The sequence below is a fragment of the Peromyscus eremicus genome, chromosome 2 (assembly GCF_949786415.1).
Source record: "Peromyscus eremicus chromosome 2, PerEre_H2_v1, whole genome shotgun sequence".
In the NCBI taxonomy this organism is placed as follows: domain Eukaryota; kingdom Metazoa; phylum Chordata; class Mammalia; order Rodentia; family Cricetidae; genus Peromyscus; species Peromyscus eremicus.
The window spans coordinates 72,574,484-72,587,492 of record NC_081417.1 but is presented as its reverse complement, the minus strand read 5'-3'; the positions used below and the strand labels follow the sequence as shown (position 1 = coordinate 72,587,492).

At 45.5% G+C, this 13,009-nt stretch overlaps 1 protein-coding gene across 3 annotated transcripts in view; it reads right to left on the bottom strand.

The window, feature by feature from the left end:
• Positions 1 to 7,645, bottom strand: part of Slc44a1 (solute carrier family 44 member 1) — a 184,090-nt gene extending 176,445 nt beyond the window's left edge. For all 3 annotated transcript variants that reach the window (XM_059254358.1, XM_059254357.1, XM_059254356.1), the window contains exon 1: positions 7,548 to 7,645. In XM_059254358.1, coding sequence (XP_059110341.1) covers positions 7,548 to 7,580 — 33 coding nt within the window. In that variant the 5' untranslated portion in view covers positions 7,581 to 7,645. The remainder of the gene's footprint in view (positions 1 to 7,547) is intronic.
• Positions 7,646 to 13,009: the final 5,364 nt, after the last annotated feature.

Here is a 13,009-nt window from a genome sequence, read left to right as displayed (position 1 = left end):
GGAAGGGAGGGGGAGGGAGGGGGAGGGAGGGGAGGGAATGGAAACAAGGAGACTTGCTTGTCTGAGTCATCATGGAGTCACTAAACTAACTCCCTGGGACCCCACCCCCACCCCAGGACTGAACAGAATAAATTCTGTTGAATGTTTCCAGTATTTGGATTCAGGGGTGATTTGCTATTTCCTTCTTTTGGCTGCAACACCCTACGTGACTAATAATGAGGATTCCTGCTCATGTGACCACAACACTGCAAAGTAAAGCATGCAAGCCCATCTTCAAGTAGCCACCTCTTTTTAATTTCTCCATCTTCTCGCTAGTTTCTTTCCTTGACATTATACAAATGTATCCAGAAATAACATCTGTGCTTAACATTTCTAGGTATCTGGCAACCTTAGAAATAAGAATATGGAATGGGGAGGGAGCTCAGTCAGTAAAGTGCTTGCCTTGCCAGCATGAAGAGCCAAGTTCAACCCCTAGCCCAGGTGGAGAAGCCAAGCATGGCACTACACCCAGCAAGACAGCGGGAAGCTGATGCCATGGCCCGGCTCCCCAAACTGCCTTTCCCACTAGTGAGCTCCAGGCCAGTGAGAGACTGCGTCAAACACAAAGGCAGACGGAGCAAGGAAGAACACCTGACTGTCCACCGGCCTCCGCTCACATCTACACATACATGTGTACTCACACACACGTGAACACATACACAGAGGAGAATAACTCTCATTTTTAAGAATTTCACTTCTAAATAAATGCCTGTTTGGATATGGTGAGCAACTAACAGGAGTAACAATGTAGTTTTGGAAAGTAAATAAATTCTAGCAGTTTATCAAATGTTTGTAAAGCTTTATTACAAACTACTGTTTATGCTGAAAGTAATGGTAAGTCTCTAGCAAGGGAGGAGAAGTTGATATTCCCTGATTAAGTATAATAAAATATACTGGAAAATGCCACTCTCCTTTAAAAAACGAAAACAAAGAACGCATGCCCTACTTCGAATAAATCAGAAAAAAGTAACAAAAGAGAAGAAATTATGTTTAAAAAAACCATGAATCACAGTTCACCAGAGGCTGTCTAAGGACACAGCTGAAATTTGTTGAGATTTCCTCTAAAGAAGAACTAGTCCTTAAGGAAAACAGTCCACACTGAATTCGAGAGCAGGAGAGCTGGGGGAGTGGCTCATCTACACCATCGGTAGGAAGAGCATACGTTTAATTTGTTCAAATACTTCCCGAGCACCTACATGAATCAGTGTCCCTAAGCAAAGCCCAGCAGGAACACACAGAGCAGACAAGATCACCCCTTCATCAGCCCAGGACAGAACAAGGGTCAGCAAACAGTCCATGCAAAGAGCCCTGAGTTAATCCTGGTGCTTGTGTGGAATAAGGTCCTGAGAACTACTGTCCTCGGCCACTGAACAGTAGTAAAGGAGCTGATGACAGGAAGTATGGCTGTGTCACAACAAAACCCTACTTTAGAGGAAAGAAATCCAGATTTCATCCACTTCTCATGAAACAATATTCTTTCCCAATGATTTGTCTCAATCATCTCATTAAATACGTAAACACCATTCTTGCAAGCCATATAAAAACAGGTTAGCAAGTCAGACTCTATCCATAGGCTACAGCAGGCAGACTCATGGTCTAGACGTCAACAGTAACTGTAATTATATGCTTACTGCCATTACGTGCTCAAAGAGAAAAATGAAAGGCGATGGGGAGTTTAATGAAGAGACGTGGCCTCGTTGGAAGGATAAATCTCCCAAGAAGTGCATTTTAGGATGCAACTGAAGGTAACTAGTCAAAGGCCAGATAGAGGGAAAAGCTGGAGCCTTCTCAACAAGTGAGCACATGTGGAAAAGCCCTGGAAGAGTACCACAGAGCACTGCCTGAAGAACCCGTGAGGCTGAAACACCGAGGGAAGGGAGGCTGCAAAGAAGCTACAGAGGGACCAGTCCATCCTGTTGATGAGAGGAGAATCCAGGCTCTGTTCCCAGGGTAATCAGAACCACTGATGGTTTAAAGTAGGAGAGGAACACAGCCAATCAGTGTAGACTTTTCAAAGACCATTAAGGCTCCAATATGGAGAAAGATGAGGCGGAAGCCTGAAAGGACACAAGGTACTAGCTGGAGATGATGCTTAGCTAGGAGGCTGGCAGTGATCCAAGAAGGCAAGATAAGGTGACAGGCTTGGAAGAACAGAGCCTTCATGACTCAGGCTTCCTATTCCCACAACTACTGGTATCGTTCTGTGAACCAGATATACTGAGATATGGGATGAAGATAAATCTGGAGGCCAACTTAGGCTTTAGACACGTGAGCTGAGTATCTACACAATGTTCTAGTGTCAATCAGTTGCTGGTAACGGGTCAGAAGGGGCTTGTTTCAATTTAATGATTCAGTCTGGGAATTGTCCTCACAGGCTGTAATTGGAACCACTGGAGACGAAACTGCCTGGACAAAGGTGATTGTCTCAGTCGCCAGTGGGTCTCTTCAAATGCTGATGCCCAGACAGTACCACTGAACCAGTTAAATCGGAATCTCCAGGAGTGAGCCCCAGGCGTCGGTATTTTTAAACTTCTCCAGTGATCCTAATGTGTAGTCAAGGTTGAGAATAATTAAAGATACTAAGAATTAACAGCAAGGGTCCCAGCTACCCCATAACTAGCTCTCTGAACTGACAACTTCATGATTCTGAGTTGTAGTTTAGACCAACAGAACAGGAAGATGGTGATGCTGCTTCATGTCTAGTATCTCCTACAGTCGACAAAACGAATCCAAACCTACAAAACTGAAAGATTTCCTTAGCATTCTAATGGGGAGGGAGCATGGATGGGGTGTGAACCAATTACCAGTAGCAAAATATATTTGTATAGCTAATACTCTTCCCATGTCAGTAGCACTTTTAGATGACAATGCTAACACATCAAAAAGTAAGGACGAAGTCTGGAAGCATTCCCACTAGATAAGGCCTGCTTGACCACACCATGGTCCTCCCCAGTTCCTAGCAGGTGGTTCAAACTGGTATGAAATTTAACTTGGAAATTCTTTGATACAAAATTGACCTTTCTTTACAGATTACAAAAAAAGTACACAGCAACTTTAGACTTGGGAACTGTGCACGTGACCACAGGGAAAGCACACAAGTCAAGACGCAGACAATGCCAGAGGGAAGTCTTAACCAGTGAGTGGGTATCTCTCTCTGTGACTCCAGCCACTTCCCTAACCGCCAAGTCTCAATTTCTTCAGTTACAACAGAAAAGCAAAATCAACCTGAATTCCTGCAGATATAAACACAAGAAAATGACTCTGAAAATAGACAAAACAACATACCATTTCAATATTATTTCCCAGCCAATTCTAACATTCATCAACTTTTTAACATACTGGGTGTTTGTTTGCTGGAGGCAAGGGCTTGCTACGCAGTCCTGACAGGCCTGGGAACTGCTCTCACTGCCACTGAATGCAGCAATCCAGCCTTCTGAGTGCCTGAACTGCAGGCCTCCACCAACGCAGCCTGGCTTACGTATTTTTTTGGCATGACCGTGTTCGCTCCTCAATGAAGTTTACTTCCCAGATCACGTTTTTAATTGAACAACTTTGTCTCTGTCAGTGATTCCACTAATCCAATTTCATTTTTATCACCTGACTTCAAATTCTACAAAGCAGATATGAATACAGCATTAGAAAATTGTTGTAAGTTATTCAGATGGTAACGGGTAAACTACTCCTGTTTTTTGTCACTCTCCAAACACGGCAGCATGGCTAAGAAATGGCAGTTTAATTTAAAGGATTGGGGTCAAGACAGTGCCCGAGAGTCTTCTAAAGTGAGGACCTTGAAGGGTAGTCTCTTCAACTGGAAAGACTCCTCCCTCTTTCTTTCCAATTCTGAGGTTAGGACTGAGGCACACGGAATTTCACAGGCTTGAGAAATCTCCTCGCCTCCAAAGCACTGCTGTAAGAAATAATGAGCTGGCCATTAAGGACAAAGACTGAGAGAAAGTTGCTAAGCAATCTTTCACAAACCTCCTTCATTTACACTGGTTTGTCAATGGGAAAGAATGTTTAATAAATTTGAAGATTTATAAGTGAACTTTGAAGTTTAACATTACAAGAGCAGAAATTATGTCCAGTTATAGCAGAAGAAACAAATTATGGAGAGATGGGAATAAATTGTTAGAGTCTTAGGGAAGATTAGTGTGGTAAAAAGAAAACTTCAGACTGTCTTTACTTTGATGCTTCCTTCAAACAGGCTTTTAGGCAACAGACTTATCATGCACTGGCTTGTTTAGAGCAATTTCCAACAATATGTAATGGCTACTCATTAAGGGAGAAAAAAAAATCACCCTAAGAGTTCTGTAAGAGCCGTGTTAGTATGTATCTAATACTGTAGGAAGTTCTGTAAAAGCCGTGTTACTATGTATCTAATACTGTAAGGAGTTATGTAAGAGCCATGTTACTATGTATCTAGTACTGTACAGACTATTTTGTAAATAATTTGCTCCTTTAGCAGTGAAATACCAGCATAGACTATGACATTTTAAATTTAATTCTTAAAGCGGGATAATTATTTTGATGGGAAATTATGTTACCCAGTTATGGCAAAGGGAAAAAACAGTATCAGAACTCCAGAGGATCAAAGTTCAGACGACCATAAACTATTTTATGAGCATCTACAACATAGTAAGAGACTAGGAGGGGAAGTCAATTATACTTCAACACCTAACCCCAGCAAGAAAATAAGATGTACTTTACATACACTATAAAGTTTAGCTTCAAAGTTAGTGGTGATACCTCTGAGTATATTTTGATAGACAAAGCAGGGTCTCATCAGAGCTTGCAGGTAAGTCTTAAAACGTTACAGTCACTGCACCAACTAAAATAAATACAAGCGGAGCAAGGTGTCAGGAGAAAAGGGAAGAACTTGCTCCATTTTACAAATGCGTGGGGCTACTGATGGGACAGGAATAAATGTGGGAGAGGAAGGTGAATTTTAACGTAACAAAGGTGGGTTTGAGTTCAGCAGAGGACAGCCTGTGGGATTAGACCACCAAACACAGGAATTACACAGGCCTGGGCTGGGGGTTCATAATCAGTGACTTGTTAGCCAAATGTTCAAATGTAAGTATGCACTCCATTCAACAGCCACAGCTGAGCCACTCTGTAAGACACAGTGAGGCACTGTAGTAAGTGGAAAGCTAGGAAAACAAAAGCAGTTTCTATACTCAAGAAATTCACAACCCAGTAGAAAGCAGAATCAAACATATCCTGCCTGCCTGAAAATACATGAATGACCCCTAAGATTAGCTCAGGAATTTGCAGTTTTGTATCTAGAGAACATTTAAAGTTATACTCCAATTTTATTTCAGTACAACACACATAAATACAAGAGTACTCTAACTGCCTGATGTTTCTAAGCTGTGTGTTAAAGAATCAGGAGATTGAGAACACTTCATAAAGGATGATGTCAAAGAAATCTAAAGAAGAAGAAAAAAAAATGATGACCAGCCCCTGTACATAAAACCTGCCCCAATGCTCCACTGAACACTTGAAGTCCCTAAAGCTGAACTCAAAGGCATGTTAACAACTGCTGATGGTTATAGAAATCCACAAGGTGGTAAAAAATGCTCCCCCTCAGGTGCAAGAGAGGAATCTTGTCTGTAGAATGTGACATGCAGAAAACAGTGGCTGTGAGAAGGAAAAAGGGAAAGAGAATATATGTGACAGCATTCTGCAACATACAACGTGGAGCAAAAAAAACACACGACTCACTACCCATTTAAAGCGGAGTTCTGGTGCAGAACCCATCCCTCCGAAATTATCTTTCATGCACTGAACAAGCCACCCATAAACTATCAATACTTCCTGTCTTAAAGGCATTTCACTGCCAAATGAGCATGCACAGTAGCCCAATTCCGAAAAGAAGGGCAATGTGAAAGGCACCTTTTTTGCTGAAAATTATATTTAAATAAATATTAAATGAACAATGCCCAACTATTAATAGATGCGCCCCTGCCCCTAAATTCCCAACCAGTTGAAAGGTATGTGTTTTTCTACACCTCTGTGTGCTAATTCGAAAGCCCTGATCTAGCCTTCCTTAACATCAGCCACATGGTTTTTCTTTGCTATCCTAACTGACTGGGAAGGTTTACTAACTAAACCACCCAGCCTAAGAACTGGACAAACAGGATGAATGCCTAATAAGCCATAAATGTCCTCCACTCAATTCTAGTCGTTTCTGTGACAGATCTCAGATTTTTCAGAACAAGTATGCAGGTTATTTAAAACTGAGTTATATATAGTCACTTAGCAGCAAACACTTCTGTGTCACAGACGCTACATCTCTAGAGGAATTCTCCCCCAAAACTAGCATTTTTCTTCGCCAAAAACCCACTAGCCTTTATTCTAGAGCAAGCACATACCCCCCCCCCCGCGCGGCGCAAAAAAAAAAAAAAAAAAAAAAAAAAAAAAAAAAAAAAAAATCACAGACTACTGTTAAATTCTACGCTAATGAAACTGTGGAGAAACATCCCAGGCGTTGTCAGAGCCTATTTTTCATACACCACCACCAGACAGTTTGATGCAGTATTCCTGATTGCTTTTTATCGTATTTGTAAATACACTCACTAATCCACTAAATTAGGTAATTTACAAACAGGTCCTCTCAGTTATTAGTGGCCAGCAGTCAAGTTCTATTACATCTGATCCTTACACAGTTGTCCAAACATTTCCACCCAGGTTAGAGGCTCTGATCGGAAAGGAAGAAGGCGGCTAACGAAATTTGGATGGGGGCAGGGTGGCAGCTGGGAGAAATCTCTGCATCTCAGCCCTCAGCGACAACATCCAGCCAGTGCCCACAGAAAAACTAAATTCGGCACCTCTTCCTCCTGTTACACTGGCAACAAAGAGGGAGTTTCCGTAACGCTCCCGTCACCCACCAGGTGCCCAATCTCCTTCCCAGCCCAGTCCCCGCGCTCCCGCAGGGGCCTCGGTGCGCCGAGAGGCCGCGGTGCCCGGGGTCAAGGCACAGAGGGGGGATGGGGTGAGGAACGAGGGGGTGAGATCTGTGAAATGGGCCCTGGAAGGGCACGAGGACCCACTGAAGCACCTGATCCTGCCCGAGGGGACCGCAGGCCAGGGGAAATGGGCAGCTTATTAAATGGAGCCGAAACTGGAATAAGGTGGAAGAGAGGTGAAGAGCTCAAGCTGGGGTGCACCTTCTGGGGACACGGAAAACAGTCTGTGGATGGCGGGGAGGGGGGGCAGCGGAGGTGGGGAGCAAGCAGGCGGGCCCCAAGACGAGGGAAGGGGGATGCCTCCTGGGGCAGAGCGGGCGCCGGGGGCGCCTCTACCTGCAGGCGGGCAGGACGGGCCGCTCAGGTGAGAAAGCAGGGGGGAGGGAGTGCGGCGGGCAGCGGGGGCCGCGCACGGGTGCAGGGGTCGGCGGGGACCGGAGGGGCGCAGGGCACCGCAGGGGCGCCCAAGGCACGGCTCCGCAGGCGCGCACGGCGCGGGGTGGCATCCGGGCGGGCGGCCGGGAGGCGGGAGCCCCTCACCTGCGCGGCGGAGGCGGAGCTGCAGCAGCCCATGGCGGGGCCGGAGGAGCCCGGAGGCGGCGCCGGGCGCGCAGCTACGCCCCGGAGCCCCTCGGCATGCGAGCCGGCGGGCGCCCGGGGAGGGCGCGGCCTGGCCCCGCACGACTCGGCGGCGACGACAGCGACGGCGACGGTGGCGAGAACTCAAGAGGCGGCGCGGCTCGGGGCAGGCGCCGGCCACATCCCCCGGCGGCGGCGGCGGCGGCTGCGCGGCTCCGGCTCCGCTCCTGCTGCTGCAGCTGCTCCCCAGCGGAAAGGGGCGGGCGGCGACGGCGGCACCTCCCCCTGGCCCCCGCCTCCCACCGCCCGCGCCCAGTCCCTCTCCCGCTCCCTCTCCCGGGCTGCAGCCGCCTCCTCCTCGGCGCCGCGCGCGTCTCCCATCAGACTCCCCGCCCCCAGTGCAGCGCCGCGCCGCGCGGACGGCGGGGCGACGGCAGTCAGAACGAGGCCGGGCCCTTGGGCGCGCGCCGGAGCCTGCGCGGCGCCGGGCCCATTTCGCGGTGGCACCGAGGCCGCCTTCTGCCTCGGGGCGAGAGGGCGTCTGAGGCCGAAGCTCCCCAAGACCTGGCGGGTTCGCAGCCGAAATGCAGCCGAAATGCAGCCGACTTGCTTCCGGACCCGCGAGGCACGGGAAGGGCACCCGGGCTTGCCCCCTCTCCAGGTTGGGCACGCCGCGGGGGTCACTGACCCGAAGCTTTTAAGGGCCCTGGCGGATGCTTATTGTACCCAGAAGGAAGCGTCCATGCTAAACCTCCCATGGAGAAGGAATGGGTGATCGAAGATGAGGAGGAAAAAAAATCATCTGTTGCTCTTGTCTCCATTTTGCTGATGTGGAAACTAAGCCTTGAAAGAGGCCTACAACGACAGCACCCAAGTGGAAATTGTAATAAAAGAGCCAGACATGGGAGGGAAAGATAGTACTCCAGGCCCTCAAGTCAAAGCCATTTTAGATCTTGACTAAACTTTGTTACTCAGTGTAGCTCATGCACACACACACATCAGTTCATATATAAAATTTTACCGAGACGCTATATTACATTCTAGAAATTTATTGACACTAAAATTAAACAGGCGATAAAAAGCAAAGTTACTATTCTCTTACCAAAAAACAAAAACAAAACACCTGTATTAATGTGCATGCCGGGAGCAAAAGTTAGAATAGACATGCACAAACTTTAAGAAATTTCCAGTGCTTAAACGTCTTTAGAAATAGTGTGACACGAGAGCAGCTTTAAAATGGCGAGAATAAACAAGGTCATGGTTAACAGTCACAGAACCGTGCATGTATCCCACACTTGTATAAACCTTCAAGTCTCATTTCATATTGTCAACATGTTTCAAAGACGGAAGCAAAATGTTTTTTTGCAAAGATACAAGGGAGCGAGACCGCAGAAGGACTGCCTTGCCAAATAAAAGACAGATTTCAAGGTGACTCAAAGTCAAAAAGGGGAAGAAAATGAACACTGAAGTTGACTGTGTGTGCATGTAAAGGAGAAATCTAAGGGGGAAAGGGGGGCAGAAAAGAAAAAAAAAAAAGCTAAAGAGGAGAATTCCCTAGTTGGTGTGTGTTGCATTACCGTTTCCTGAGTCTGTGGGTATAGATGACTCGTTCCTCCGAACCTCATGTTTCTCTGTAAAGTCCTGATAGCAGACAGGGATGGCTGCAAACTGTTCTTAAGATTAAATAATGTAGGAAAGCAGCTGATAGGTCAGTGAATAAGCACTCAGCAAGAACTACTTTAGGTCCTTGAATTTTCTGCAGTTTGACTTGAGGCTCTTCCATAGGCATGGGATGGGTGAATACGAAGTGGTCCCTCAAAGTAACCATTGGGTCATTAGCTAGAAGTGAGGAAATAAAACTGTTCATTGCTGTGGTCCCAATTCTGTTCATAAACTCAACAGTAAGACTGTAAACTCCCTGAGAACAAGGGGGTGTATTTTCTTCTTTGTATCTCCCTGTGCTCTCTGGGATGTTTGTTGAATTATTCAATACAGCCAGGAATAAAATCCCTCCCTTGAGATTTTCCCTCAAAGCCAGAAAAGGACATCTTGTTTTTAACTGAGGGGGGATGCTGAAAGTAAAATTACAGTCTTAAACAAGAAGCCATCTGTCTTCCTCCTTTATAATCAAGGAAAGAGGAGTTGTTTCTCTTAGCAAGTCAAGATGGGAGCTTTTCTCTCGGATTATAAAAATCTTTCTGGCTAGCACAGTTGTTCCATGTAGTAGCTAGTGCTTATTTTAACGTTAGAACTGTAGAAGTGGTTGGATATGTAACTGGCTGTGCCAGTGCTTCATAAAAACATGTTTTATTTTGTTGGAGATCTCGTTCCTGCCATGGATGATGGATGAATAGCCCAGTCCAAGCACATTCCATTGTGCCAGCTCTTCTCTGGAGTTTTCCCTTTGAGAGTTCACAGAACTGGGCGTCCTGAGGTTCTGCAAGGTGTTGGTAAACACACTAGTTGTGTATGACGTCCCACACATGCATATGAACGTGATGCTGTAAAATTACACCCTGTCATTAGCAGGAGAGAGACAGAGGGCTCCTAAATTGATAGTCTGCACTTTAGAAGAACAAGTCTCTTCGCCATCCCCATCGTGTCCAAAAGAAGCCTCCCGAATGTAGTGGTTTAGGAGTGTGGAATGAAGCTCAAGCTTGGCAAAGCTGAGTTCAAACTCCCACACCAGAAAAAAAAAATAATAATAATAAGTGATTTAGAGGGAGGCTTTACTGTTCTGTTCTTCTTGCTCTTTCTCATAAACAAGCACACAGAGCATTCAGTGGAATTAAATTACAGCAAATCCAGAAATGAGGAAACAGATTTTTTTTTTTTAATTTTTATTTTTACCCTAGCCAGAGCTCAGGGCACTGATGTCACTACCTTGAGATGTCATCAGGGAAAATCTCTTTAAAGGGGTTTAGGAGGTTTGTTTTCAAAAACAGGGAGATTTAAAATGCCCCCCAACCCCTGTTACATAAGAACAACGTTTGCACTAACCAGGATAAAATTATAAGGCCTATCAATCTTGATGCTGCAGGGTAAAATCAGATCACCGGCTGAGCCAGCCGGAAATGCTTCCCAGTAGTCTAGTATTGCATAATTGGCCGTGTGAATTCAGAGTTTCCAGCCTCAGAAGGGAGGATTGGTGCTGGCCACTCACTGAGGGAAAAGACGGAACTAATGGTCTTTCCAATGATTTTAATAAAGCCTGACTCATTGTTCATATGAGTTCAAGCTTGAGGTGGAGGAGAGGAGACGGTCATAAATAAAACGTCATAAAAAATAAGACGGTGTGTGTGTGTGTGTGTGTGTGTGTGTGTGTGTGTGTGTATGCACGCGCACGCGTGCGTGTATCCACTCAGAATAACCCTCTCTAATTTAAAAAATCGTGGCATTTGGTGCGTTGGCTGTGTTACGTTCTAGCACATACTGTGTTCACAGCCATATCCCACAGGAGCACAATCCCTGCAGCTGAGCCCCAGCTTCCAGATCTGCCTTACCAACCTCCCTAAGAGCATTCACAGATCACCCCTGGGAAATGCTCCAGAAGTGAAAACTAATTGTAACCGAAGGCTGTAGCTGTTCATTCATTACCAGAGAGCCAAGAGCAGATTCTATTTGAGACTTCAGAAATATATCTCAGGTTCCCAGATAAGTTCAGGAGGGAAAGACTTTCTGGGGAAGATCTCTCCTGAATTCAGACTCAGTCATTGTTATTGTCGAGTCTAGCGATTCTAATTCCTTTGCTCTGTAACTGTATCTGCCCACATTTGTAAATTTATGTTTTTCTAGTGTTACTTTATAATTCTGACTTTTATTTATTGTTTCACTTGGATTTTTGTTGCAAGATCAGCTAACATAAATATGTTCCCTACAAACTGTTGGTTATGAACTTGTGTTTGGAGGGTATGATTGTTTGAATGTAATTGGCTCCCATAAACTCATAGGGAGTGGCACTATTAGAGGATACGGCTTTGTTGGAGTGGGTATGGCCTTGTTGGAGGAAGTGCGTCACTGTGGGGGCGGGCTTTAAGGTTTCATATACTCAGGATGCCGCCCGGTGTGTCAGTTGATTTCCTGTTGCCTTCAAGATGTAGCACTCTCAGCTCCAGCACCACATCTGCCTGCATGCTGCCATGCTCCCCGCTATGATGGACTGAACCTCTGGACTGTAAGTGAGCCTCCTCAATGAAATGTTTTCCTATAAGAGTTGCCGTGGTCATGGTGTCTCCTCACAGTAATAGTGACCCTTAACTAAGACAGAAGGGTAAAACATTTTCCCTATTATTTCTCCAAAGGACTTGCATTCTTTTGTAGTCGTTCAGTCCACTCGGTAATTTTTCTAATCGACTTCTTCTTAGCTAAATGTAAGTGATTTTGATGATGTGGCATGGGCTGAAATATCAGTCCTCGGAGATTAAAGCTATTGTCAACCTAACACTAGTGGGTATTTGGGGGAGGGACGCAATGAGATGAGGAAGTAGAAGAAATAAAGGCAAAGTTGTGAATACTAAATTAAGAAGAAGGGGACAACTTCTAGAGTAGGGAAATACATTTATTTAGCAGTATGTTTCTTGAGCCGCTGTAATAGCCAAATTCCTAGCTAGAGACAAGAAAGGCCCTAGCTTTAAAACCCCTTACATTCTAGTGAAGGGCAGGGGGTGAAACCTAGGGTTAGTATAACAAGAGGGATGAGTCTGCATGCTACATCTGCTTGGAGAAGGCCCATCCCTGAATGTCCCACAGTCTGTCCCATTCTTGGTTGCACTGTGGTCTTGTGTCTCCACCTGGCTGGGAATTCTAACACACACTAAACAGAGGTGAAACCTGAGAACACTGTGCACAGTGAAGTCAGTCAGTCATACAAGGACAAATATCATCCAAGTCCACTTGTACAGAAGACACTTACAGTATCAGAAGGCCACACTGATAGAAAAAGAAAAATGGTGGGGATGGGGGGACTGTAGTAGGGGCAGAGTTCCTACGTTTATTGGACAAGATAAAAGAAGGTGGTGATGGTTGAAAACTACTGCCCTCACCCCAACTATATATACTAAGTGGTGAAGGTGGTAAAGTTTATGTAATAGGTAATTTACCATAACGAAAAAAGTGTAATGTGGACGTCAACTCAGGACGAGTAAGGAATAAGGAACTCATGTTAGGATGAGATGGTGTTCTTCACTGTAGAAATGTGCCAGAAGGTACAATTCTTTCCTGTGATGGTAAATATAATAGATTGTCGACTTGATGGGTGCTGTGGGATGGTCTGTATGTCAAGTGTGTTGCTGATTGGTCAGTAAATAAATCACTGATTGGCCATTGGCTAGGCAGGAAGTATAGGCGGGACAAGGAAAAGAATTCTGGGAAGTGGAAGGCTGAGAGGGAGACACTGCCAGCCGCCATCAGGACAAGGAAGATGT